The sequence below is a fragment of the Schistocerca cancellata genome, chromosome 1 (genome assembly GCF_023864275.1).
Source record: "Schistocerca cancellata isolate TAMUIC-IGC-003103 chromosome 1, iqSchCanc2.1, whole genome shotgun sequence".
Taxonomy (NCBI): domain Eukaryota; kingdom Metazoa; phylum Arthropoda; class Insecta; order Orthoptera; family Acrididae; genus Schistocerca; species Schistocerca cancellata.
This window is the reverse complement of record NC_064626.1, coordinates 1,227,404,905-1,227,430,097: the sequence shown is the minus strand read 5'-3', so window position 1 is coordinate 1,227,430,097 and position 25,193 is coordinate 1,227,404,905. Positions and strand designations below refer to the sequence as shown.

At 48.2% G+C, this 25,193-nt stretch overlaps 1 protein-coding gene across 1 annotated transcript in view; it reads right to left on the bottom strand.

Moving 5' to 3' along the window:
• LOC126142539 (ionotropic receptor 75a) overlaps window positions 1-25,193 on the bottom strand; it is a 179,127-nt gene that overhangs the window by 92,827 nt on the left and 61,107 nt on the right. Inside the window, exons 4-5 of the mRNA XM_049915288.1 lie at window positions 8,238-8,405; window positions 4,230-4,456 (exon numbers count right to left, since the gene is read on the bottom strand). Coding sequence (XP_049771245.1) covers window positions 4,230-4,456; window positions 8,238-8,405 — 395 coding nt within the window. The remainder of the gene's footprint in view (window positions 1-4,229; window positions 4,457-8,237; window positions 8,406-25,193) is intronic.

The window sequence follows — 25,193 nt, the reverse complement described above, 5'->3', positions numbered from 1 at the left end:
GAAATCTTCGACGAAACAACGACAAAAATATTCCTGTAATATGTCATTTTAAAACAATAATGTCAATTTTTTGTAATGTGTTTTTTCCACGAGTGCACACAGCACCCAGACTTCCTGCGAAGTCAAGTAATTTATTTCTTTGTTATTTTTTAATATTTATTATGCCATGTATAATGTATCTATGTATGTGTATCTTTATCTTAATTTCATTATCTTTTACCGAGAAATGAACATTTGTTATCCTTGTACAATACATTACAAAGAGCACAGTTCAATTGTCATGTAGTTACCCTATGGACAAATTACTATCAATTTAAGTCGTACGAATATACTTACCTGATACTCTGTATGTAACCACTTTGCCTAATGTAGTGTGTAAAATCTATTGTAAAGAATTTTTTCAAGTAATACTAACTTGTTTCACGAAAGCAATAATATCACGACTACGGGTGAGTCGCGATGATCCTGACGGAGTCATCGCTCCTCACGCGGGAAGCAATGTGATATTATTGGATTTCAGACATTTTGCATATGAGAAAAGGACAGCCATCGAGCTATAGTTTGTAATGGTACTAAGTATGACAACGCGAGACTAAAGAAACGAAATCTGTTTATAACGTGCACCTATACCAAGACGCGCGGCCAGCGTTTAAAATGTACTTTTAAGCACTATGACTCGCTGGGCGCAGATATTTAAAATCATTGCCGCTGCGCTTGATAGCAAGAAGCTGCGAAACAGGAGAAAGCACAATTTATCATTTGTTAGGAATATTCTAGAGTCTTTATAGTTAGTTGTATTTCTGGTCGACGATATGTTAACATGTACTTCATTACCTTTGATGTTTGGTCGCCGACTTATTAAGACGTGTTGTGTAGCACCGCTACAAGTTATATTTCATTTAGTGTGAAAAACCACGTTATCACCAAGAAAAAAAAACGCTTTTGTAAACCTTGTGTCGATAAAAAATACTTACGCGCACGCCAGGACATTTAATTTTTACAAAATATCACACATACAAAAGCAGCGATTGTTGGACTGCTCCATGTATGAGAAAAACATAAAAATTTAAGTTTTGTATTAATTGTAAATTTGTTAATGTTTATAGTTTAACGCCTTTGTTCTTTGAGAATATATTGATGCTTCACTGTACAGAAAAACTATGCTTATTCTTTTCTTTAAAGTAACCACAAATAACGTTTATGTTTAAATGAACTTTGTTACAGGTTCGCTCTTTATCGCGGTGTCTCGATTGTATTTGGGAGACCATTAATGTGTTCAATTTCCGATCTGACAACTTTTTTTTACAAAATTTTACTGTTTTGCATTCATTTCCAATTTTTTTTTTATTATTCAAATAGGTCCCTTAGGCAATTTCATTGAAGAGTCTGATTGCGTGAAAGCAATCCGGGTTAAGAGGTCATTTGAGAAACTATTTTCGCGCAATCAATCTGTACGTCTCCTCAACACAATCGAGAACCGACGCATCGGCGATCATTCATTAATTTTTCTCTCTGTCCAAGTCGTACCAAAAAAACGGCCAAGGAGAAATGCCGTGAGTACGCAATCTAGTGTTAAATGTTGCATTATTTATCTTGTCGGCAAACATTGCCATAAATTATCATCATCAATGTTATATTTGGTTAAATGCGAAAAGCAAAACCTTTTAACGCTAGAGTACCATCAGGTTTTCGACTTTGATAAAGGTCGGATTGTAGCCTGTCGCGACTGCGGTTTGTCGTATCGCAACATTTCTGCTCGCGTTGGTCGAGATCCAATGACTGTTAGCAGAATACGGAATCGGTGGGTTCAGGAGGGTAATACGGAACGCCGTGCTGGATCCCAACGGCCTCGTATCATTAGTAGTCGAGATGACAGGCATCTTATCCGCCATGTCTCGATCCCTGAGTCAACAGATGGGCACGTTTGCAAGACAATAACCATCTGCACGAACAGTTCGACGACGTTTGCAGCAGCATGGACTATCAGCTCGGAGACCATGGCTGCGGTTACCCTTGACGCTGCATCACAGACAGGAGGGCCTGCGATGGTGTATTCAACGACGAACCTGGTTGGACGAATGGCAAAACGTTATTTTTTCGGATGAATCGAGGTCCTGTTGACAGCATCATGATGGTCGCATCCGTGTTTGGCTACATCGCGGTGAACGCACATTGGAAGCGTGTATTCTACCCTTCATTCGATCCCTCCGAACCCTACATTTCAGCAGGATAATGCACGACCGAATGTTGCAGGTCCTGTACTGGCCTTTCTGGATACAGAAAATGTTCGACTGCTGCCCTGGCCAGCACATTCTCCAGATCTCTCACCAACTGAAAACGTCTGGTCAATGGTGGCCGAGCAACTGGCTCATCACAATACGCCAGTCACTACTCTTGATGAACTGTGGTATCGCGTTGAAGCTGCATGGGCAGCTGTAGCTGTACACGCCATCCATGCTCTGTTTGACTCAATGCCCAGGCGTATCAAGGCCGTTATTACGGCCAGAGGTGGTTGTCCTGGGTACTGATTCCTCAGGAATTGCGTGAAAAGGTAATCACATGTCAGTTCTAGTATAATATACACTCCTAGAAATGGAAAAGAACACATTGACACCGGTGTGTCAGACCCACCATACTTGCTCCGGACAATGCGAGAGGGCTGTACAAGCAATGATCACACGCACGGCACAGCGGACACACCAGGAACCGCGGTGTTGGCCGTCGAATGGCGCTAGCTGCGCAGCATTTGTGCACCGCCGCCGTCAGTGTCAGCCAGTTTGCCGTGGCATACGGAGCTCCATCGCAGTCTTTAACACTGGTAGCATGCCGCGACAGCGTGGACGTGAACCGTATGTGCAGTTGACGGACTTTGAGCGAGGGCGTATAGTGGGCATGCGGGAGGCCGGGTGGACGTACCGCCGAATTGCTCAACACGTGGGGCGTGAGGTCTCCACAGTACATCGATGTTGTCGCCAGTGGTCGGCGGAAGGTGCACGTGCCCGTCGACCTGGGACCGGACCGCAGCGACGCACGGATGCATGCCAAGACCGTAGGATCCTACGCAGTGCCGTAGGGGACCGCACCGCCACTTCCCAGCAAATTAGGGACACTGTTGCTCCTGGGGTATCGGCGAGGACCATTCGCAACCGTCTCCATGAAGCTGGGCTACGGTCCCGCACACCGTTAGGCCGTCTTCCGCTCACGCCCCAACATCGTGCAGCCCGCCTCCAGTGGTGTCGTGACAGGCGTGAATGGAGGGACGAATGGAGACGTGTCGTCTTCAGCGATGAGAGTCGCTTCTGCCTTGGTGCCAATGATGGTCGTATGCGTGTTTGGCGCCGTGCAGGTGAGCGCCACAATCAGGACTGCATACGACCGAGGCACACAGGGCCAACTCCCGGCATCATGGTGTGGGGAGCGATCTCCTACACTGGCCGTACACCACTGGTGATCGTCGAGGGGACACTGAATAGTGAATGGTACATCCAAACCGTCATCGAACACATCGTTCTACCATTCCTAGACCGGCAAGGGAACTTGCTGTTCCAACAGGATAATGCACGTCCGCATGTATCCCGTGCCACCCAACGTGCTCTAGAAGGTGTAAGTCAACTACCCTGGCCAGCAAGATCTCCGGATCTGTCCCCCATTGAGCATGTTTGGGACTGGATGAAGCGTCGTCTCACGCGGTCTGCACGTCCAGCACGAACGCTGGTCCAACAGAGGCGCCAGGTGGAAATGGCATGGCAAGCCGTTCCACAGGACTACATCCAGCATCTCTACGATCGTCTCCATGGGAGAATAGCAGCCTGCATTGCTGCGAAAGGTGGATATACACTGTACTAGTGCCGACATTGTGCATGCTCTGTTGCCTGTGTCTATGTGCCTGTGGTTCTGTCAGTGTGATCATGTGATGTATCTGACCCCAGGAATGTGTCAATAAAGTTTCCCCTTCCTGGGACAATGAATTCACGGTGTTCTTATTTCAATTTCCAGGAGTGTATTTGTCCAATGAATACCCGTTTATCACCTGCATTTCTTCTTCGTGTAGCAATTTTTATGGCCAGTAGTGTACAATAGCACAACCTGCAGACTTGGCTAACGTATACGTTTATGATGAAGCGTAAGTTCCACACGATGTTTCTATATTTTTGCCAAACCCCTGAATTCCCAGTCCCAGTTTAAAAGGATCGTAATAATTTTTTTATGCTGTGTAAAATGCTGTCTACCTTGCTGGCAGATGGAGCCGAGCACGAACGTGAAGAGCTCGGCGTAGGTGACGTGCGTGAGCTCGCCCTCGATGCCGCGCCTGGCCGCCAGGCGGAGCTGCACGCCGAACAGCAGCAGCGTGAGCACGCACAGCAGCACGCAGCACGCCCACACGGCCGTGCTGAACGGCAGCGTGAAGATGTTCGTCACGCTCGCCAGCGTCGGCTGCCGGAACACCACGGCCGTCCTGCGGGCGCGCCCCACTTCCCTCAGCACAGTGCATGCAGCGTTGCACAAAATGGCTGGTATTACCCAGAGCGATTTGTACATCTTATATAGTCAATAAACTGCTTAAAATTTTTTATGCTTCCGCCGAATAATTAAAATTGATGACGTTTGTTTCAATGACCATTGTCATGGACGTGCCACTGATTTGTATAAATATGTTAGAGTGTAAGTCTTACTAACAAGGGAACCTCCCCATTTCACCCCCCTCAGATTTACTTATAAGTTGGCACAGTGGGTAGACCTTGAAAAACTGAACACAGATCAATCGAGAAAACAGGAATTAGTTGTGTGGAACTGTGAAAAAAATTAGTAAAATATACAAATTGAGTAGTCCATGCGCAACATAGGCAACATCAAGGAGAATGTGACCTCAGGAGCGTCGTGGTCCTGTGGTTAGCATGAGTAGCTGCGCAACAAGAAGTCCTTGGTTCAGGTCTTCCCTCGACTGAAAATTTTGCTTTCTTTATTTTCGCAAAGTTTTGATCTGTCCGTTCGTTCATTGACGTCTCTGTTCACTCCAATAAGTTTAGTGTCTGTGTTTTGCGACCGCACCGCAAAACCGTGCGATTAGTAGACGGAAGGACGTGCCTCTCCAATGGGAACCGAAAACATTTGAACGCAAAGTCATAGGTCAACCGATTCCTCCACAGGAAAACACGTCTCATATATTCTATACGACAGTGGTGACGGCATGTGCGTCACATGACAGGAATATGTTGTCGACCCACCTAACTTGTACACTTAGCGAATGGGTAAAAAGATTCTTCTACCTTGCCCGCTTTAGGTTTTCTTATGGATGTGATAACACTCCCAAAAACCAAAAAAGTGATGAAAACATAAGAGTTTTTCACATAAACTGAAAATAAAAAATTAAAATTTTCACTGTAGGGAAGACTTGAACCTAGGACCTCTTGTTCCCTAGCTGCTCTTGCTAACCACAGGACCACGGCGCTATTTGACTACCCCTGTCCTTGATGTTACCTGTCTTCGCATGGACTACTCAATTTGTATATTTTACTAATTTTTTCATAGTTCCACACAACTTCTTCCTGTTTTCTCGATTGATCTGTGTTCAGTTTTTCAAGGCCTATCCACTGTGCCAACTTATAACTAAATCTGAGGGGGGTGCGATGGGGAGGTTCCCTTGTAAGGAAATAAACACTGTACTCATCATTTAAGTATCAGGGGGTTCTCTTGAATGTTTCTCGGATGTCCAGTCCTGTTGCGTCGTCCAGCAAGCGCGACGTTTAAGTAATCTGACTTCGTGCCATCTTCATTTGCTTCTGGGGCCCAGGAAAACCTGAGCCGGCCGCTGTGGCCGAGCAGTTCTAGGCGCTTCAGTACGGAACCGCACTGCTCCTACGGTCGCAGGTTCGAATCCTGCCTCGGGCATGCATGTGTGTGATGTCCTTAGTTAGTTAGGGTTAAGTAGTTCTAGGTCTAGGGGACTGATGACCTCATGTGTTAAGTCCCATAGTGCTTAGAGCCATTCGAACCAGGAGCTCCTGAAGATGGCACGAAGTCGGTTTGCCGAAATACTGTGCGTGTTGGACGACGCCACCGAGCTGAATATCCGAGCCCTAAAATCAAACATCAGATGTTTCTGTTATGTGTTGTCACCTGTGATAAAATTAAGGTGAAATTTAACAACGCCTAAGGATTGAAGCACTAAACTACACTTCTCTTATAATGGTGACCGTGACAGGAAGAGTGCACTATATTACATGAAGTGGTATTCCTGTATAGCTTGTTTCCAAGACTTCATTACATAGTAGTTAGGTAATATCACTGTTGAACATAATAATTTACATCACAGTAAAAATACTTACGCTTACAGCATGTTATGATTCACAGTTAGGGTGGGGTAAATGCAACATTTGGTGGTGTTTCATACAACCATAGTACATACAGGTACAATTATGAAGGCCATATCTGTAATGGGAAAAAATGCTAAGGCTTGGAAATTGTAAGCCTATCCTTAAAAATAATGATAGCTACATCTGAAGTTGAGGATAATAGAGTGAATAAATGGGTATTATTCTTAGAGGGATAAAGTGGTATATAAAGTTGTGGGAATGGAAAATAAAGTCGATTAGAGAGAAATGAAGGAACAGGAGGAACTGTAATAATAAACAGACATATATAAAATAAACATTTATGAGGAATGTGACAGAGTAAATGAGCTGAAATACCAGTGAGGAGACAGTAGTCGATTCAGAAATGAAAGTTTATTAAGCAGTTAGCTCATGCTGAGAAGTGAGGCATGAGAGGCAGTGGTTATGTATGGACAAATACAAATAGAGAGTACAGCATCCCTTATCTGTTGCAGAAATATAAGTTGTGTGAGAGTTCTGAACTTGAAAGACCTTGGAAGAATTCAGAATGTCATGAGAGGAGAAAAATAGATTTCCACCAATGAATGATGAATGTTTATTCAAACGTTTAATTTACTGTCTGCGGAAATTGTTTCTTTTGTACTAAATAATATGAAACAGAGCATCTATGTAACTATGTCTTGACATCTCGTGCAAATTTTGAACGGATAAGGATCCGACATCTCTTTATCAACAAAATTGAACACTTTATGAATGGTAACAACTAGGATCGTCACCATGAGATTTTCACTCTGCAGAGGAGTGTGCGCTGATATGAAACTTCCTGGCAAATTAAAACTGTGTTGGACCGAGACTCGAACTCGGGAACTTTACCTTTTGCGGGCAAGTGCTCTATCAACTGAGCTACCCAAGCACGCCTCAGGCCCCCTCCTCACAGCTTTACTTCTGCCTGTACCTCGTCTCCTACCTTCCAAACTTTACAGAAACTCTCCTGCGAACTTTGCAGAACTAGCATTCCTGAAAGAAAGGATATTGCGGAGACATGGCTTAGCCAGAGCCTGGGGGATGTTTCCAGAATGAGATTTTCACTCTGCAGTGGAGTGTGCGCTGATATGAAACTTCCTGGTAGATTAATACTGTGTGCCGGACCGAGACTCGAACTCCGGACCTATGCCTTTCGCGGGCAAGTGCACTTGCCCGCGAAAGGCAAAGGTCCCGAGTTCGAGTCTCGGTCCGGCACACAGTTTTAATCTGCCAGGAAGTTTCAAATAGGGTCATATTTCCATATCAGACATTAACAGTTTTAACCATGAATCCAGCGTATCTACGATTCGTAGTAAATGTAACACTAAAATTGTACGACGGGGAACAGGGGTAGAAATAAAAACTAAAAATATATTCAGCAGTTATCTCACGCCAAGATTAGACACTGGAGAAACAGGGGCTATCAAATGGCAACCAAAATCAGTAACCGGTAGCGACGGAAACAGTCAAAAAATTCTATACTTAAACTGAGAGATTGTAAAGGAATATGATATCCTACAACTACTTAATGGAGATGACAGATTTCAGAGACATGAGTTATTTATCAGTCGATATTGTTGCTTCCTTATGACGTAGCTATATAAGACATTAATTTCATTGTGAAATTGATTCATGTACTGGCATGTACTTAATTTCACAGCCCCCTCGCTGACAGAACTTCAAATAACATTGAACTTAATAAGGAATATATTTATTATAGTTCAAGCGTGAGTAGGTTCATATAACAAAATGTAGATTGTTTTTTTTTGGCTAAGAGATCATCTGAAAGATGTATGAAACATATTCGTTTTTAATGTATTAACACTTCACAATATTAAAACATCTACAAGCATATAGCTACCCATATAGGGCACGACGTACTTGAGATAGAAAGCTTCTGCGGCGAAGTCCACGTATGGCATTCTGTCATGCCTCATGAAGAGCGACGAAGCGGCTATCTGGATTTCCTCGCGCTGCATCATGCCTATCACACCGTCGAACGTCCCGTTAGTCTGCCACCCGTAACTATCTGTGTAGTACACCTCCATTCTGGAAAATATCACGAGGTACTAAAATTTATCAGTAATAATAGCTGTGGATGATATTTTAGCACCTTAATTTTTCATATTTCATGAAGGAAACTTTTGCATCAATATATAGTTTCTAAAATAGCAGTGCTTTCAAACTACCGGGTAAACATTTCATTTTACTGTCATTAAATTTTAATCACGTGTGCTGCAAGCAATTTGTATGAAAATGGCCTCTACAGGTACATCTGCCCTTGTTTCTCATTTTAGACTACTTATGTACGTGGCAAGTATCATCTCAGAGACTTTAACTCAGAATTAGGAAAACAGTCTTAATCGCGATTATTTACTTATTTAGTGACGACCGGTTTCAGCCCATCCAACGGCCATCTTCAGGGCGAACAAAACGCTGGTCGACTGCTTGTGGTGTCACGTCTACCAAGGTGTGGCAGGACGCTGTCACCTTGGTAGACGTGACGCCACAAGCTGTCAACCAGCGTTATGTTCGCCCTGAAGATGGCCGCTGGAGGGGCTGAAACCGATCGTCACTAAATAAGTAAATAAACGCGATTAAGACTGTTTTCCTAATACAAAGTTAATTGCCGACCGCTGTGGCCGAGCGTTCTAGGCGCTTCAGTCTAGGGCCAATCGACCACTACCGTCCCAGGTTCGTATCCTGCCTCGGGCAAGGATGTGTGTGATATCCTTAAGTTTAAGTAGTTCTAACTTCTAGGGGACTGATGACCTCAGATGTTAAGTCCCATAGCGCTCAGAGACATTTGAACCATTTTGAAGTAAGTTAATTTTATTTGAATCGCTGTTACTCCACAGACGTGTTGTCCAAACTTAAAAGTTTCATGATGTCCAAAACCCTTTGGCTTTACATCGTTCTTACTTTTTATTCCAGTGGTAAAACTGTTTACTGTCATTGCTTTCAGTAATGTGTGAAGGATACGTGCATCTTAAATGTTGCAGACGTGGATCAGTTTACAGAATGGTGTACTGTGTAGGCGGAATCGCTCACTTAGCAGAGATATATACAGTTGAATCAATGTGTGATTGCACTGCTTTTTCTTTCTGGTCTCAATAGTGGGCCTGGTTTGACGCTCGCCAGCACACTGCGAGCATGGCGCACACGTGTGCGTGATTGTTAACTGATTACTAGTCTCGTGTAAACAAGCCGCACCAATGAGACACATTTATTGAGTAGTATCATTTATGACGTGTGGAGTAATCGGGTCAACTGCTGGATGTTTGTGTCGCTTTGGCACAATATTTCGGCCACGTAACTCGTTGCAGGTGCTACCTGAGACTGCCGTGTTGGAGGATCTTGTCCAGTATTTATGCCCAGAGGGCGCTGGGTGTTCTCTTTGCCGTCCGCACCCGCCTGGCGCTGCTTGTAAGGTGTTGTCTCTTCCCCGGTGTTCCCTCGGAGGTCTGCGCCCGACTTGGGCGCCATCTGTGGCAGCTCTATGAGGCCTGTCCTGTGTCGGGCGTTCCGTTCACGGTCCGCGCCCACCAGGTGCTGCTCCTGAGGTTTTCACCCCTCCCTGGTGCTTCCACGGACGTCCGCGCCCGGCTCGTCCACCATCTGTGGCCGTGGCAGTTGTCTGGGGCCGGATCCGCATGTGGCGTTCCGTTCGTGGTCCGCGCCCGCTTGGCGCTGCTCCCGAGGTGTTGGCAATTCCCTGGTGCTCCGATGGACGTCCGCGCCCGCCTAGTCCACCATCTGCAGTTGTGGCAGCTGTCTGTGGCCCGTCTCGCGTCGGGGGTTCTGTTCGCGGTCCGCGCCCGCCTGGCGCTAATCCTGCGGTGTTGGCACTTCCCTGGTCCTCCGACGGTCGTCCGTGCTCGGCTCGTCTATCATCTGCGGTCGTGGCGGATGTCAGAGGCTCGCCCTGCTTCGGGAGTTGCATTAGCGGTCCGCACCCGCCTGGCGCCACTCTTGCAGTGTTACTACTTCTTGAGGAGTTTGTTGGTTCATTTCGTTGAGCCCTGATAAGCTCCAGAGCCGGACTCCACACAGAGCTGAGCTAGTAATCGCTGTCTCGGTGTATTAAGTTGTCTGTGACCTTGATCTCGATGGCCTCCTTTATGACACTGTCCCAAAATCTTAGCGTCTGTGTCACAATTTTGGTGTTGTTATAGTCCATTGAGTGGCCGGGCTAGTGATTTTGAGGTGGCCTCATCGTGCTGCTTGTCGCTCAGGTTGACCACTGTCCGTGTGTCCCCATCCTGTTGTACTTGCTAGTTAAGGCGATCAAACTTGGCCTGTTGACATGCTGTTGATCTCCACATGGCGCATTCCGCCAAGGACCTGGAGGCACCATCAATCTGGTCCCAGTCTTCACGGGTCAGGGTGTCTGCTATGGAAAGGTGGAGATACAGCAAGTCCCTGGAGGTGACATCTAGGCGGTGGCGCATGTCACTCACTCTTTCTCTTACCAGCGCGAGGTTGGCTCGGTGTTTGATTCTGTTCGCCATTCTGGTGTTAACATGATGCTTGAACCTGGCGAAGACAGGAACTACATCCCCCTCTCGGCATCACAGAAGGAAAATGAGAGAACTCAACTTCCTCCACTTCCTCTGTCAAATCTTATCCAACTTCTTGATATTAAGGTAAATCTCTTCCCTGTAGAGTCTTCTGATGTAACTCTTCAGGCTTTCCCGGCGAGATCTTGACATGTGGAGTAATCGGGTCTACTGCCAGATGTTTGTATCGCTCTGGGACAATATTTCGGCAACGTAACTCGTTGCCTTCTTTAGGTGCTACCTGAGATTGACGTGTTGGAGGATCTTGTTCAGTATTTATCCCCAGAGGGCACTGGGTGTTCACTTTGCCGTCCGCACCCGCCTGGCGCTGCTGTAAGGTGTTGTCTCTTCCCTGGTGTTCCCTCGGAAGTCCGCGCCCGACTTGGGCGCCATCTGTGGCAGCTCTCTGAGGCCTGTCCTGTGTCGGGCGTACCGTTCGCGGTCCGCGCCCACCAGGTGCTGCTCCTGAGGTTTTTACCCCTCCCTGGTGCTTCCACGGACGTCCACGCCCGGCTCGTCCACCATCTGTGGTCGTGGCAGTTGTCTGGGACTGGACCCGCATGTGGCGTTCCGTTCGTCGTCTGCGCCCTCTTGGCGCTGCCCCCGAGGTGTTGGCACTTCCCTTGTGCTCTGATGGACTTCCGCGCCCGCCTAGTCCACCATCTGCATTTGTGGCAGCTGTCTGAGGCCCGTCTGGCGTCAGGGGCTCTGTTCGCGGTCCGAACCCGCCTGGCGCTGGTCGTAAGGTGTTGTTTCTTCCCCACTGATCCCTCGGACGTCTGCGCACGACTTGGTCTCCATCTGTGGCAGCTCTCTGAGGCCTGTCCTTTGTTGGGCACTTCATTCGCGGTCCGCACCCGCCTGGCGCCACTCCTGCAGTGTTACTACTTCTTGAGGAGTTTGTTGGTTCATTTCGTTGAGCTCTGATAAGCTCCAGAGCCGGACTCCACGCAGAGCTGAGTTGGTAATCGCTGTCTTGGTGTATTAGGTTGTCTGTGACCTTGATCTCGATGGCCTCCTTTATGACACTGTCCCAAAATCTTGGCATATGTGTCACAATTTTGGTGTTGTTGTAGTCCATTGAGTGGCCGGGCTCCAGACAGTGTTCCGCTATGGCAGATTTTGTTGCCTGTCCGAGTCTGGTGTGCCTCTGGTGTTCTTTGCACCTGACGTCCATCGTCCTGGTTGTCTGGCCAATGTATGACTTTCCACACTGGCATGGGATGTTGTAAATGCCTGGTTTGCATAGCCCCAGGTAGCTCCAGCATGTGGCAGGTACGCCACCTTCTTCGCCTCCTCTGCTCCTCTTGTTTACCCTGTGGTTGACTGGTAGTACAAAGTGCCCTTTTGATGTCCTTGGATGGGTATCCATTTCTGCTGAACACCAGCTGTAGATGTTCAATCTCTGTGGCCAGACTTTCTGTATCTGACAGAGCTTGAGCACTGTGAAGTAATGTTTCCATTTTTCTGTGCCGGGTGGTGGCAAATACTGGTTTGAATGTATAAGTCAGTGTGGGTGCGCTTAAGATACACACTATGCTCCAAAGTGCCATCTGCCTTCCTCTTGACCAGGACATCCAAGAATGGGAGATGTCCATCCTTCTCTAGCTCCATGGTAAATTTTATACTTGGGTGGCGTGAATTTAGATGTTCCAAAAAGTCATCTACCTTCTCCCTACCATGGGGCCAAATGACAAAAGTGTCATCAACATACCTAAGAAAGCACTTGGGTTGGTAAGTGGCTGATGCAACTGCCTCCTCTTCGTACGTTTCCATGAAAAGGTTGGCTACCACTAATGATAAAGTGCTGCCCATTGCCACTCCTTCCGTTTGCTCATAAAATTGACCCCATAAAGAAAATATCTTGAGGTCAGTACATGCTTGAGCAGGTCGAGCGGGGCACCATCGAACTTCTCTCCAATGATATTGAGTGAATCAGTGAGTGGCACTCGTGTGAAGAGCGACACCACTTCGAAACTGACCATGATATCAGAGTCCACGATGTGTAGCTGCCTTAGCCGTTGTAGGAAGTCCGAGTTCCGAATGTGGTGTGCACATTTGTCCACATATGGTGCCAATATCCTCTTCAGGTATTGTGCAGTGAGGTATGTCGCTGCGCCGATGTTACTGACAATAGGTCGAAGAGGGACCCCCTCCTTATGGACCTTGGGGAGTCCATATAGAGTCTGGGTGGTACGGGTGCTTTGGGATAAAGCTTCTTGGTGACCTGTTCAGGTAGACCTGTCTCCTTCAGCAACTACCGAGTCTTCTTGTCCACCTTGTCAGTGGGGTCACCATCTAGTGGTTTGTAAGCAGTGTCTACCAGAAGTTGTTGCACCTCCCTATCGTACGCCAACTTGTTTAAGATGACCATGGCTCGAGATGTTGGATTTGGGGGGCTTCGTCCTGGTAAGTGCCCTGCAGATCTCCCTGCAGATCTCTTCAGACACGTTGAAAGGTAGCGTGCTGGCGACTTGCTCAACCGAACTGATGAAGGCTGCAACAGGTACGCTTCTGGGAGTCACTCCAAAGTTGAGGTTCCTTCTGAGTGCTTTTGAGGTGACCTCATCGTGCTGCTTGTCGCTCAGGTTGACCACTGTCCGTGTGTCCACATGGTGTTGTACCTTCTTGTTAAGGCGCTCAAACTTGGCACGTTGACATGCTGTTGATTTCCTCGTGGTTCATTCCGCCAAGGACCTGGAGGCACCATCAATCTGGTCCCAGTCTTCACGGGTCAGGGTGTCTGCTATGGAAAGGTGGAGATACAGCAAATCCCTGGACGTGACAACTAGGCGGTGGCGCATGTAATTCTCTCTTTCTCTTACCAGCGCGAGGCTGGCTCGGTGTTTCATTCTGTTCGCCATTCTGGTGTTAACATGTTGCTTGAACCTGGCGAAGACAGGAACTACATCCCCCTCTCGGCATCCCAGTAGGAAACTGAGAGAACTCAACATCCTCCCATTCCTTGTCAAAGCTTATCCAACTTCTTGATATTAAGGTAAATCTCCTCCCTGTAGGGTCTTCTGATGTAACTCTTCAGGCTTTCCCAGCGAGATCTTGACATGTGGAGTAATCGGGTCTACTGCTGGATGTTTGTGTCGCTCTGACACATTATTTCGGCCACGTAACTCGTTGCCTTCTTTAGGTGCTACCTGAGACTGCCGTGTTGGAGGATCTTGTTCAGTATTTATGCCCAGAGGGCGCTGAGTGTTCTCCTTGCCGTCCGCACCCGCCTGGCGCTGCTTCTAAGGTGTTGTCTCTTACCTGGTGTTCCCTCGGAATTCCGCACCCGACTTGGGCGCCATCTGTGGCAGCTCTCTGAGGCCTGTCCTGTGTCGGGCGTTCCGTTCGCAGCCCGCGCCCACCAGGTGCTGCTCCTGAGGTTTTTACCCCTTCCTGGTGTTCCCACAGACGTCCGCGCCCGGCTCGTCCACCATCTGTGGTCGTGGCAGTTGTCTGGCGCCGGACCCGCATGTGGGGTTCCGTTCGTGGTCCGCGCACACTTAGCGCTGCTCCCGAGAAGATGGCACTTCCCTGGTGCTCCGATGGAGGTCCGCGCCCGTTAGTCGACCATTTGCAGTTGTGGCAGCTATCTGAGGCCCGTCTCGCGTCGGGGGCTCTGTTCGCGGTCCGCGCCCGCCTGGCGCTGCTTGTAAGGTGTTGTTTCTTCCCCACTGCTCCCTCAGACGTCCGCGCCCAACTTGGTCTCCATCTGTGGCTGCTCTCTGTGGCCTGCCCTTTGTTGGGCGCTCCATTCGCGGTCCGCGCCTCCCTGGCGCCACTCCTGCAGTGTTACTACTTCTACCTTCTTCACCTCCTCTGCCTCCTCTTGTTTACCCTGTGGTTGACTGGTAGTACACAGTGACCTTTGGATGTCCGTGGAGGGGTATCCATTTCTGCTGAACACCAGCTGTAGATGTTCTATCTTTGTGGCCAGACTTTCAATATCTGACAGAGCTTGAGCACTGTGAACTAATGTTTTCAAGACTCCATTCTTCTGTGCCGAGTGGTAGCAGCAACTGGCTTCAAGGTATAATTCAGTGTGGGTGGGCTTACAATACACACTGTGCCCCAAAGTACCATCTCCCTTCCTCTTGACCACGACATCCAGGATTGGGAGTTGTCCATCCTTCTCTAGCTCCATGGTAAATTTTATACTTGGATGGCGTGAGTTTAGATGTTCCAAAAAGTCATCTAGCTTCTCCCTACAATGGGGCCAAAAGACTAAAGTGTCATCAAAAATGGTTCAAATGGCTCTGAGCACTATGCGACTTAACTTCTGAGGTCATCAGTCGCCTAGAACTTGGAACTAATTAAACCTAACTAACCTAAGGACACAACACACATCCATGCCTGAGGCAATATTCGAACCTACGACCGTAGCGGTCGCTCGGCTAAAAACTGTAGCGCCTAGAACCGCATGGCCATTCCAGCTGGCTAAAAGTGTCATCAACATACCGAAGAAAGCACTTGGGTTGGTAAGTGGCTGATGCAGGTGCCTCCTCTTCGTACCTTTCCATGAAAAGTTGGCTACCACAGGTGATAAAGGGCTACCCATTGCCACTCCTTCCGTTTGCTCATAAAATTGACCCCCATAAAGAAAATATCTTGAGGTCAGTACATGCTTGAACAGGTCGAGCAGGGCACCATCGAACTTCTCTCCAGTGATATTGAGTGAATCAGTGAGTGGCACTCGCGTGAAGAACGACACATCTACACATCAAAACTGACCATGATGTCAGAGTCCACGATGTGTAGCTGCCTTAGCCATTGTAGGAACTCCTCCGAGTTCCGAGTGTGGTGTGCACATTTGCCCACATATGGTGCCAATATCTTCTTCAGGTACTGTGCAGTGAGGTATGTCGCTGCGCCGATGTTACTGACAATAGGTCGAAGAGGGACCCCCTCCTTATGGACCTTTGGGAGTCCATAGTCTGGGTGGTACGGGTGCTTTGGGATAAAGCTTCTTGGTGAACTGTTCAGGTAGACCTGTCTCCTTCAGCAACTACCGGGTCTTCTTGTCCACCTTGTCAGTAGGGTCACCATCTAGTGGTTTTTAAGCAGTGTCTACCAGAAGTTGTTGCACCTTCCTATCGAACTCCAACTTGTTTGAGATGACCGTGGAGTTACCCTTATCAGCTGGCAGAACTACAATGCTGTCATCCTCCCATAGCTGCCTGAGTGCCACCCACTCCTGGCTCGAGATGTTGGATTTGGGGGGCTTCGTCCTGGTGAGTGCCCTGCAGGTCTCCTTGCGGATCTCTTCAGACACGTTGGAAGGTAGCGTGTTGACGACTTGCTCAACCGAACTGATGAAGGCTGCAACAGGTACGCTTCTGGGAGTCACTGCAAAGTTGAGGCCATTGCTGAGTGCTTTTGAGGTGGCCTCATTGAGCTGCTTGTCGCTCAGGTTGACCACTGTCCGTGTGTCCCCATCCTGTTGTAGCTACTTGTTAAGGCGCTCAAACTTGGCCTGTTGACATGCTATTGATTTTCTCATGGTGCATTCCGCCAAGGACCAGGAGGCAGCATCAGCCTGGTCCCAGTCTTCACGGGTCAGGGTCTCTGCTATGGAAAGGTGGAGATACAGCAAGTCCCTGGACGTGACATCTAGTCGGTGGCGCATGTCACTCACTCTTTCTCTTACCAGCGCGAGGCTGGCTCGGTGTTTGATTCTGTTCGCCATTCTGGTGTTAACATGATGCTTGAACCTGGCGAAGACAGGAACTACATCCCCCTCTCGGCAACACAGAAGGAAACTGAGAGAACTCAGCATCCTCCCCTTCCTCTGTCAATGCTTATCCAACTTCTTGATATTAAGGTACATCTCCTCCCTGTAGAGTCTTCTGATGTAACTCTTCACTCTTCAGGCTTTCCCGGCGAGATCTTGACATGTGGAGTAATCGGGTCTACTGCCGGATGTTTGTGTCGCTCTGGCACAATATTTTGGCAACGTAACTCGTTGCCTTCTTTAGGTGCTACCTGAGACTGCCGTGTTGGAGGATCTTGTCCAGTATTTACGCCCAGAGGGCACTGGGTGTTCTCTTTGCCATCCGCACATGCCTCGCGCGCGCGCGGCCTCATGAGATTCTGGACGGGGTGTGGAACATCCCAGTCTATCGTGAACGTAGGGTTTACCAAGAGGCATTTCCTACCAAGGCTGCAGGTTTAGGTTGGCGGAGGACATCGCGTGTGATAACTAGAAGTCGCAGAGAGGAATAGGTGGTGGGGAATCCGCGGGGTTGACCTGATTATTCGATCAGGGCAACGGGCCGCCTAGCCGCACATGCCTGGCGCTGCTTGTAAGGTGTTGTCTCTTCCCCGATGTTCCCTCGGACGTCCGCGCCCGACTTGGTCTCCATCTGTGGCAGCTCTCTGAGGCCTGTCCCGTGTCGGGCGTACTGCTCGTGGTCCGCGCCCACCAGGTGCTGCTCCTGAGGTTTTTACCCCTCCTTGGTGCTCCCACAGACGTCCGCGCCCGTCTCGTCCACCATCTGTGGTCGTGGCAGTTGTCTGGGGCCGGACACGCATGTGGCATTCCGTTCGTGGTCCGCACCCGCTTGGCGCTGCTCCCGAGGTGTTGACACTTCCCTGGTGCTCCGATGGACGTCCTTGCCCGCCTAGTCCACCATCTGCAGTTGTGGCAGCTGTCTGAGGCCCGTCTCGCGTCGGGGTCTCTGTTCGCGGTCCGCTCCCGCCTGGCGCTGCTCGTAAGGTGTTGTTTCTTCCCCACTGCTCCCTCGGACGTCTGGGCCCGACTTTGATCTCCATCTGTGGCAGCTCTCTGAGGCCTGTCCTTTGTTGGGCGCTCCATTTGCGGTCCGCGCCCGCCTGGCGCTGATCCTGCGGTGTTGGCACTTCCTTGGTGCTCCGACGGTCGTCCGTGCTTGGCTCGTCCATCATCTGCGGTCGTGGCGGCTGTCAGAGGCTCGTGCTGCTTCGGGAGTTGCATTCGCGGTCCGCACCCGCCTGGCGCTACTCCTGCAGTGTTACTACTTCTTGAGGAGTTTTTTGGTTCGCAGATGGTGGACGAGCCGGGCGCGGACGTCCGTGGGAGCACCAGGGAGGGGTAAAAACCTCAGGAGCAGCACCTGGTAGGCGCGGTCTGCGAACGGAACGCCCGACAGAGGACAGGCCTCAGAGAGCTGCCACAGATGGCGCCCAAGTCGGGCGCGGACTTCCGAGGGAACACCAGGGGAGAGACACCTTACAAGCAGCGTCAGGCGGGCACGGACGGCAACCCAGCGCCCTCTGGGCATAAATACTGGACAAAATCCTCCACCACGGCAGTCTCAGGTAGCACCTGAAGAAGGCAACGAGTTATGTGGCCGAAATATTGTGCCAGAGGGACACAAACATCCGACAGTAGACCCGGTTACTCCACATGTCAAGATCTCGCCGGGAAAGCCTGAAGAGTTGCAGTATCGTTTATGTTTCACGTGTAGGGCCTCCTGTGCGGTACTGGCGCGTGGTAGAAAAAGGAATGATTATCACGAAAGACGTTTTGTGGATGCTGTAAAATACACTCAGGTGATAAGTCACGAGATACCTCATAATATCGTGTCGGATGTCGTTTTTTCCCGGCTTTGTGCAGCAACTCTACATGGCATAGACTCAACAAGTCATTGTAAGTCCAGTACAGAAATATTGACCCATGCTGCCTCTATAGCCGTCCATAATTACGGAACTATTTCTGGTGCTGGATTTTGTGCACGAAATTACTTCTCGATCATGCCGGATAAACGTTCGATGGGATTCATGTCGGGGTACCTGGGTAGCCGAATCAGTCACTTGAACTGTTCAGAAAGTTCTTCAAATCAGTCGCGAACAACTGTGGTCTAGTGACAATGCCTACTGTTATCCATAGGAATCCAGTCCACATTGGTGATGAGATGGGGCTCGGCAGTTGTCACATAATTGTGAAACTTCATTGTAGGAGTTTATTTTTACGCTAACTGCTACGGGTTGTCATCAGTAGACCATTATCAAGACGAAGCCTAAGGACAGACAAAATCTTTGAACTGCATAGGTCACAATCTGTTGACAAAATAACAGTTAAATAACGTAGGAATTACTGACAAGGCGTAACCAGCTTGTCACTACAATTTTTGAAGTTAACAATTATAATGTAGAAAGAAATACATAGCTTCTGAAACAATTAATGACCTCCAAAACACGAAGATATGTAGAAGACGCACTCAAGTCAATCATAAATTTCAAACTGAAGAAAATTGTGACGGACTACTAGAAAACTACTTTTTAACAGAAAAGATCAAAGACAAATTCCTATGAACATTGGGCAGAAATCATTAGAGCGTGTCTGCAGCTGTAACGTTGATAACCAAACGTGCATGTGAGATCTTTGGATTACTTGGACTATACCGTTCTAACGAAGAGGCTTAACGAAAAACGTGTTTCACAAACAGTGTCAATAAAGCATAATCTTAAAAACGCATACAATGAAGTGACATGTGTAGTGAAGGAAAGCTTTACAAAACAAGAAATGTCAAATTAATAAAAAGTGAATAAGAAACAATCGCAATAACCGCCATTTAGGTTAAGTATCAAGCATGAGTTAATATGTAGGAACTAGCGATTTTTAATCATAACAACCAAACCAGCATGTAAACAGCTGTAGTGACAAGCTGGTTACGCGTTTTCGGTAATTTCTACGTTATTTAATGTAATACTTTTTATTTTGTCAGCGTAATGTGACCTGTGCACTTTAAAAATTTTGTCTGTCCGCTAGGCTTCGTCCTGATAATAGTCTATTGATCGAGACCGGTGCATTAAGCATGAAAATAAGAAGCTCATGATTATCTACAAGAAAACCTATCGTTGAATGGCTGCAGATATCTCCGAGTAGCCGAACAGAACAATTTCAAGTCAATTATCTTTTCAGTTGGACCGTAGGACCCAGTCCATTCCATGTAAACACAGCCCAAATCATTATGTACCAAATTTTGGAAGTTTGTGGTAAGGTCTCATGGGACCAAACTGCTGAGGTCATCAGTCCCTAAGCTTACGCACTACTTAATCTAACTTGTACTAACTTACGCTAAGCACATCACACACTCCCATGCCCCAGGGAGGACTCGAGCCTCGGACGGGTGGAGCCGCATGCACCACGACATAGCTCCTAAGACAGCGCGGCTACCCCGCGTGGTCCACTATGGAGCCACCACCCGCTTGCACAGTGGTTTTTCACAGCTTGGATACATAGTTTTGTGGGTCGGCGTCGTACTCGAACCCTACCGTCAGCTCTTACCAACTGAAATATGGACTCATCCGATGAGGCTACGGTTTCCTCCTCACCTAGAGTCCAACCGCTATCGACACGAGCCCCGCAGAAGATCAGCAGGCGATGTCGTGCTGTTAGCAAATACACTCCTGGAAATTGAAATAAGAACACCGTGAATTCATTGTCCCAGGAACGGGAAACTTTATTGACACATTCCTGGGGTCAGATACATCACATGATCACACTGACAGAACCACAGGCACATAGACACAGGCAACAGAGCATGCACAATGTCGGCACTAGTACAGTGTATATCCACCTTTCGCAGCAATGCAGGCTGCTATTCTCCCATGGAGACGATCGTAGAGATGCTGGATGTAGTCCTGTGGAACGGCCTGCCATGCCATTTCCACCTGGCGCCTCAGTTGGACCAGCGTTCGTGCTGGACGTGCAGACCGCGTGAGACGACGCTTCATCCAGTCCCAAACATGCTCAATGGGGGAAAGATCCGGAGATCTTGCTGGCCAGGGTAGTTGACTTACACCTTCTAGAGCACGTTGGGTGGCACGGGATACATGCGGACGTGCATTGTCCTGTTGGAACAGCAAGTTCCCTTGCCGGTCTAGGAATGGTAGAACGATGGGTTCGATGACGGTTTGGATGTACCGTGCACTATTCAGTGTCCCCTCGACGATCACCAGTGGTGTACGGCCAGTGTAGGAGATCGCTCCCCACACCATGATGCCCGGTGTTGGCCCTGTGTGCCTCGGTCGTATGCAGTCCTGATTGTGGCGCTCACCTGCACGGCGCCAAACACGCATACGACCATCATTGGCACCAAGGCAGAAGCGACTCTCATCGCTGAAGACGACACGTCTCCATTCGTCCCTCCATTCACGCCTGTCGCGACACCACTGGAGGCGGGCTGCACGATGTTGGGGCGTGAGCGGAAGACGGCCTAACGGTGTGCGGGACCGTAGCCCAGCTTCATGGAGACGGTTGCGAATGGTCCTCGCCGATACCCCAGGAGCAACAGTGTCCCTAATTTGCTGGGAAGTGGCGGTGCGGTCGCCTACGGCACTGCGTATGATCCTACGGTCTTGGCGTGCATCCGTGTGTCGCTGCGGTCCGGTCCCAGGTCGACGGGCACGTGCACCTTCCGCCGACCACTGGCGACAATATCGATGTACTGTGGAGACCTCACGCCCCACGTGTTGAGCAATTCGGCGGTACGTCCACCCGGCCTCCCGCATGCCCACTATACGCCCTCGCTCAAAGTCCGTCAACTGCACATACGGTTCACGTCCACGCTGTCGCGGCATGTTACCAGTGTTAAAGACTGCGATGGAGCTCCGTATGCCACGGCAAACTGGCTGACACTGACGGCGGCGGTGCACAAATGCTGCGCAGCTAGCGCCATTCGACGGCCAACACCGCGGTTCCTGGTGTGTCCGCTGTGCCGTGCGTGTGATCATTGCTTGTACAGCCCTCTCACAGTGTCCGGAGCAAGTATGGTGGGTCTGACACACCGGTGTCAATGTCTTCTTTTTTCCATTTCCAGGAGTGTATATTCGTGTCAGTCATCTGCTGCCACAGCCCATTAACCTCAAATTTCTTCGCTGTTCTACTAGATACGTTTTCCGTACGTCTCACATTGAATTCTGCGGTTATTTCAGGCGGTTTTGCTTGTCTATTAACACTGACAACTTATGCAAACGCCGCTGCGATAGATCGTTAAGTGAAGGGCGTCGGCTATTGCGTTATCCATAGTGAGATGTGATGCCTGTAATTTGGTGCTTTCGGTACACTACTAATGCTGTGGATGTAACGATTTCCAAATGACCCTTCCGAGTTCAAAGTCTGTTAATTCCCATCTTGCGACCATAATCATGTTGAAAATCTTTTAAGATGAATCACCTCAATGCAAATGACACATCCGCCAGTGCACCGCCCTTTAATACCTTGTGTACGCGATACAGCCACAATCTGCATATGTGCATATCGCTAGCCCACGAGCCTTATCACTTCATTGTAAATCTAGCTTTTGTTCCACATTAGTTTGCGTTATGGGTTCACCTGCGACCATCAGAGATCTGTCCTGAACATGGCATCAAAGGATCCTACCAATAAAGTGTGTAAGGCCACTCCCTATGTAGTGTGCCCGGGAAGAAGAGGATGAAAATGATAATAAGCGGGACGATAGTAGGACAGGAGCTTAGAGTCTTATAAACTATGTCAGCTAGAGGCTTGACTGTTAATGACCGGACGTAAGGCCGTGTGCACAAACTTGCATTTGAAGAGACTGAAAAGACCTGTGGGACTTCCTCCATGTAGTACGTACCGTTCTTGTAACATGTTGCCACAGACTTGTAAATAAATGGTAATCTTCTGTGTATTTATTATTCTCTGGTTCCCGCTGAAGATGTACGTCTAAACACTCGAAACGCAAAGCGACGAATATTAAACCTCAGGAAATTGATCAATGATAGGATCTGTTCTGTGTCTTCAGTCTAACATCCAGAAAATTCAGGATTGCCCAGTATGTATGAGTGAAGAGTTTTTCTTAGAAATTTGTATATTTATATTTTCCTCTTAAATTATTAAATGCGGGGAAGTTTTAAGACTCTAGACACATCCGAAGGACTGAAGAAAATCACATCATCATATAGCCATAGTAATGTGAGTTTTCTGAATATAAACTAAATCATATGAGTTAATTTGTGGATGGTTTACTCAAAAATCCCGCGGTCAACCCCGATTGTCACGCTTGTCCTGCGGAACAAAGACACTGAAATGACATTTATGTCAATTCTTGTCACCTATCAGAGTCTGAATAAATTGCCTCAAGTCAGAGTACAAATAGAATTACTTATTTTGGAGTATATGAAGACGTGTAACATCAAATGAAATGTACAGTCGGAGAGGGAATGTCGATAGGCTAAAGGAGGTGGTCGTTTCAGGGGCGGCTGAAAGTCGTAACTAAAAAAAAAAAAAAAAAAAAAAAAATTGCATTTTTGCAGGTTAGGGTTCAAAATGGGACCCTTCAGTAAAGCTGGAGTTATTCCACACGTTAGTCTCCTGCACTACAGTACGGATGTCAAGATTTAAAAGTGTTCGAAAGAAACAGTGATATTTTAGGCTGAATAAGGAAGAAGAGGAAGAGACCGAGGTGGACACAAGTTATAAGAAAGATGAGATATGTTCTCTGAAATTTCGGACAATCTACCGGATTTCAGCAACCTGAGGCACATTACTTCGGCGCAGAGTCTTCTGGCCGCATACAGTTGTGTACTGGCCAAAAGACACTGAGCTCGCCTGTTCAAAACCACGCCAGCGCACGCATTGCGTATTGAGTTGTCACTGCGCAAATGTTGCTAGAGGGCATGCGAGTCCAGTACAGGTGTGTTAGTTTCTGTGAGTGCATTCCGTGATGAAATCCTGCTTTGTTGATATCATTTCGATCATTTCAACAGAGCAAAACCGCAGACCTGTGCCGGCTACATGGAGTACGAAGTTTTTCGGTGACAGGATTCTATACATTATTTAACTGGAAACCGCAGTCCCGATTTATATTGGTTGTAGGCAGTCGTATTTCCACTGATTCATTGATATCAGTGTTCCAGATGTTTGAAATATGTTCCAAAATTTTTTTCATTGCATTTCATCGGATGGCCAGTGTAAATGTAGTGTTCTGCGATAGCGGATTTGCTGTTTGCAGGAGGCGAGTGTATCGCCCAGTCCCAATCATCGTTCCAGAAGAGTGTACATTCTTTGCCAAGTGTTTACTTTCACACATACAGTATCTTATAAACACCAGCGTTGCGCAGCTCTAAGTTTTATTTCACGGACTCCAGAAGTGCACAGATTTTTGATGGAGGTCGAAAACATCACTTGAACACTACGTTTTCTTACTCAGCCTATTTTCGCGGAAACATTTCCAGTATATGGCTGGTAACCCGTCGTCTTGAAGCCCTAATCCTATTCCTTACTGTGCCGATTGTACGTCTGTATCTGCTGAGAGCAATATCCGTTTTCCAGTAACAGAATTTGGAGCTGTTCCAGTTCCATTTTTAGGTTATAAGCTTGTACGAGGCATAGTCGAACGCCAGTTGTTTGTGGCATAGTTCACCACAATACAGAGACAGACGCAAATTACAAGAAAGAGGGAGGGGTCCTATCGATATCTGCCCTGTAGAAGAGCTAAAGCACAGGAGTCTAAGGGACATTCACGAGTGTCTCTCTGCAGGCAGGCGCAGGAGTTAATCACGAGGCCTCTTTTCCACGCACACTGTTGGCTGTTAAAGGAATATTGTGTTAGGCTATGGATTCTTGGGCCAGAGTTCCACGGTGTGACAGTTGCGAACAAGAAGTGCCAGTCATTGCAGCGGTGCCGGTGGCACTGGCTTATAGTTGGCAGTCTCGTGGGAAGTGTTGGACAATGTGGTTGGATTCCAAAATCGGCACAGTCATGTTAGTTGGTACAGTGATATACACTCCTGGAAATTGAAATAAGAACACCGTGAATTCATTGTCCCAGGAAGGGGAAACTTTATTGACACATTCCTGGGGTCAGATACATCACATGATCAAACTGACAGAACCACAGGCACATAGACGCAGGCAACAGAGCATGCACAATTTCGGCACTAGTACAGTGTATATCCACCTTTCGCAGCAATGCAGGCTGCTATTCTCCCATGGAGACGATCGTAGAGATGCTGGATGTAGTCCTGTGGAACGGCTTGCCATGCCATTTCCACCTGGCGCCTCTGCTGGACCAGCGTTCGTGCTGGACGTGCAGACCGCGTGAGACGACGCTTCATCCAGTCCCAAACATGCTCAATGGGGGACAGATCCGGAGATCTTGCTTGCCAGGGTAATTGACTTACACCTTCTAGAGCACGTTGGGTGGCACGGGATACATGCGGACGTGCATTGTCCTGTTGGAACAGCAAGTTCCCTTGCCGGTCTAGGAATGGTAGAACGATGGGTTCGATGACGGTTTGGATGTACCGTGCACTATTCAGTGTCCCCTCG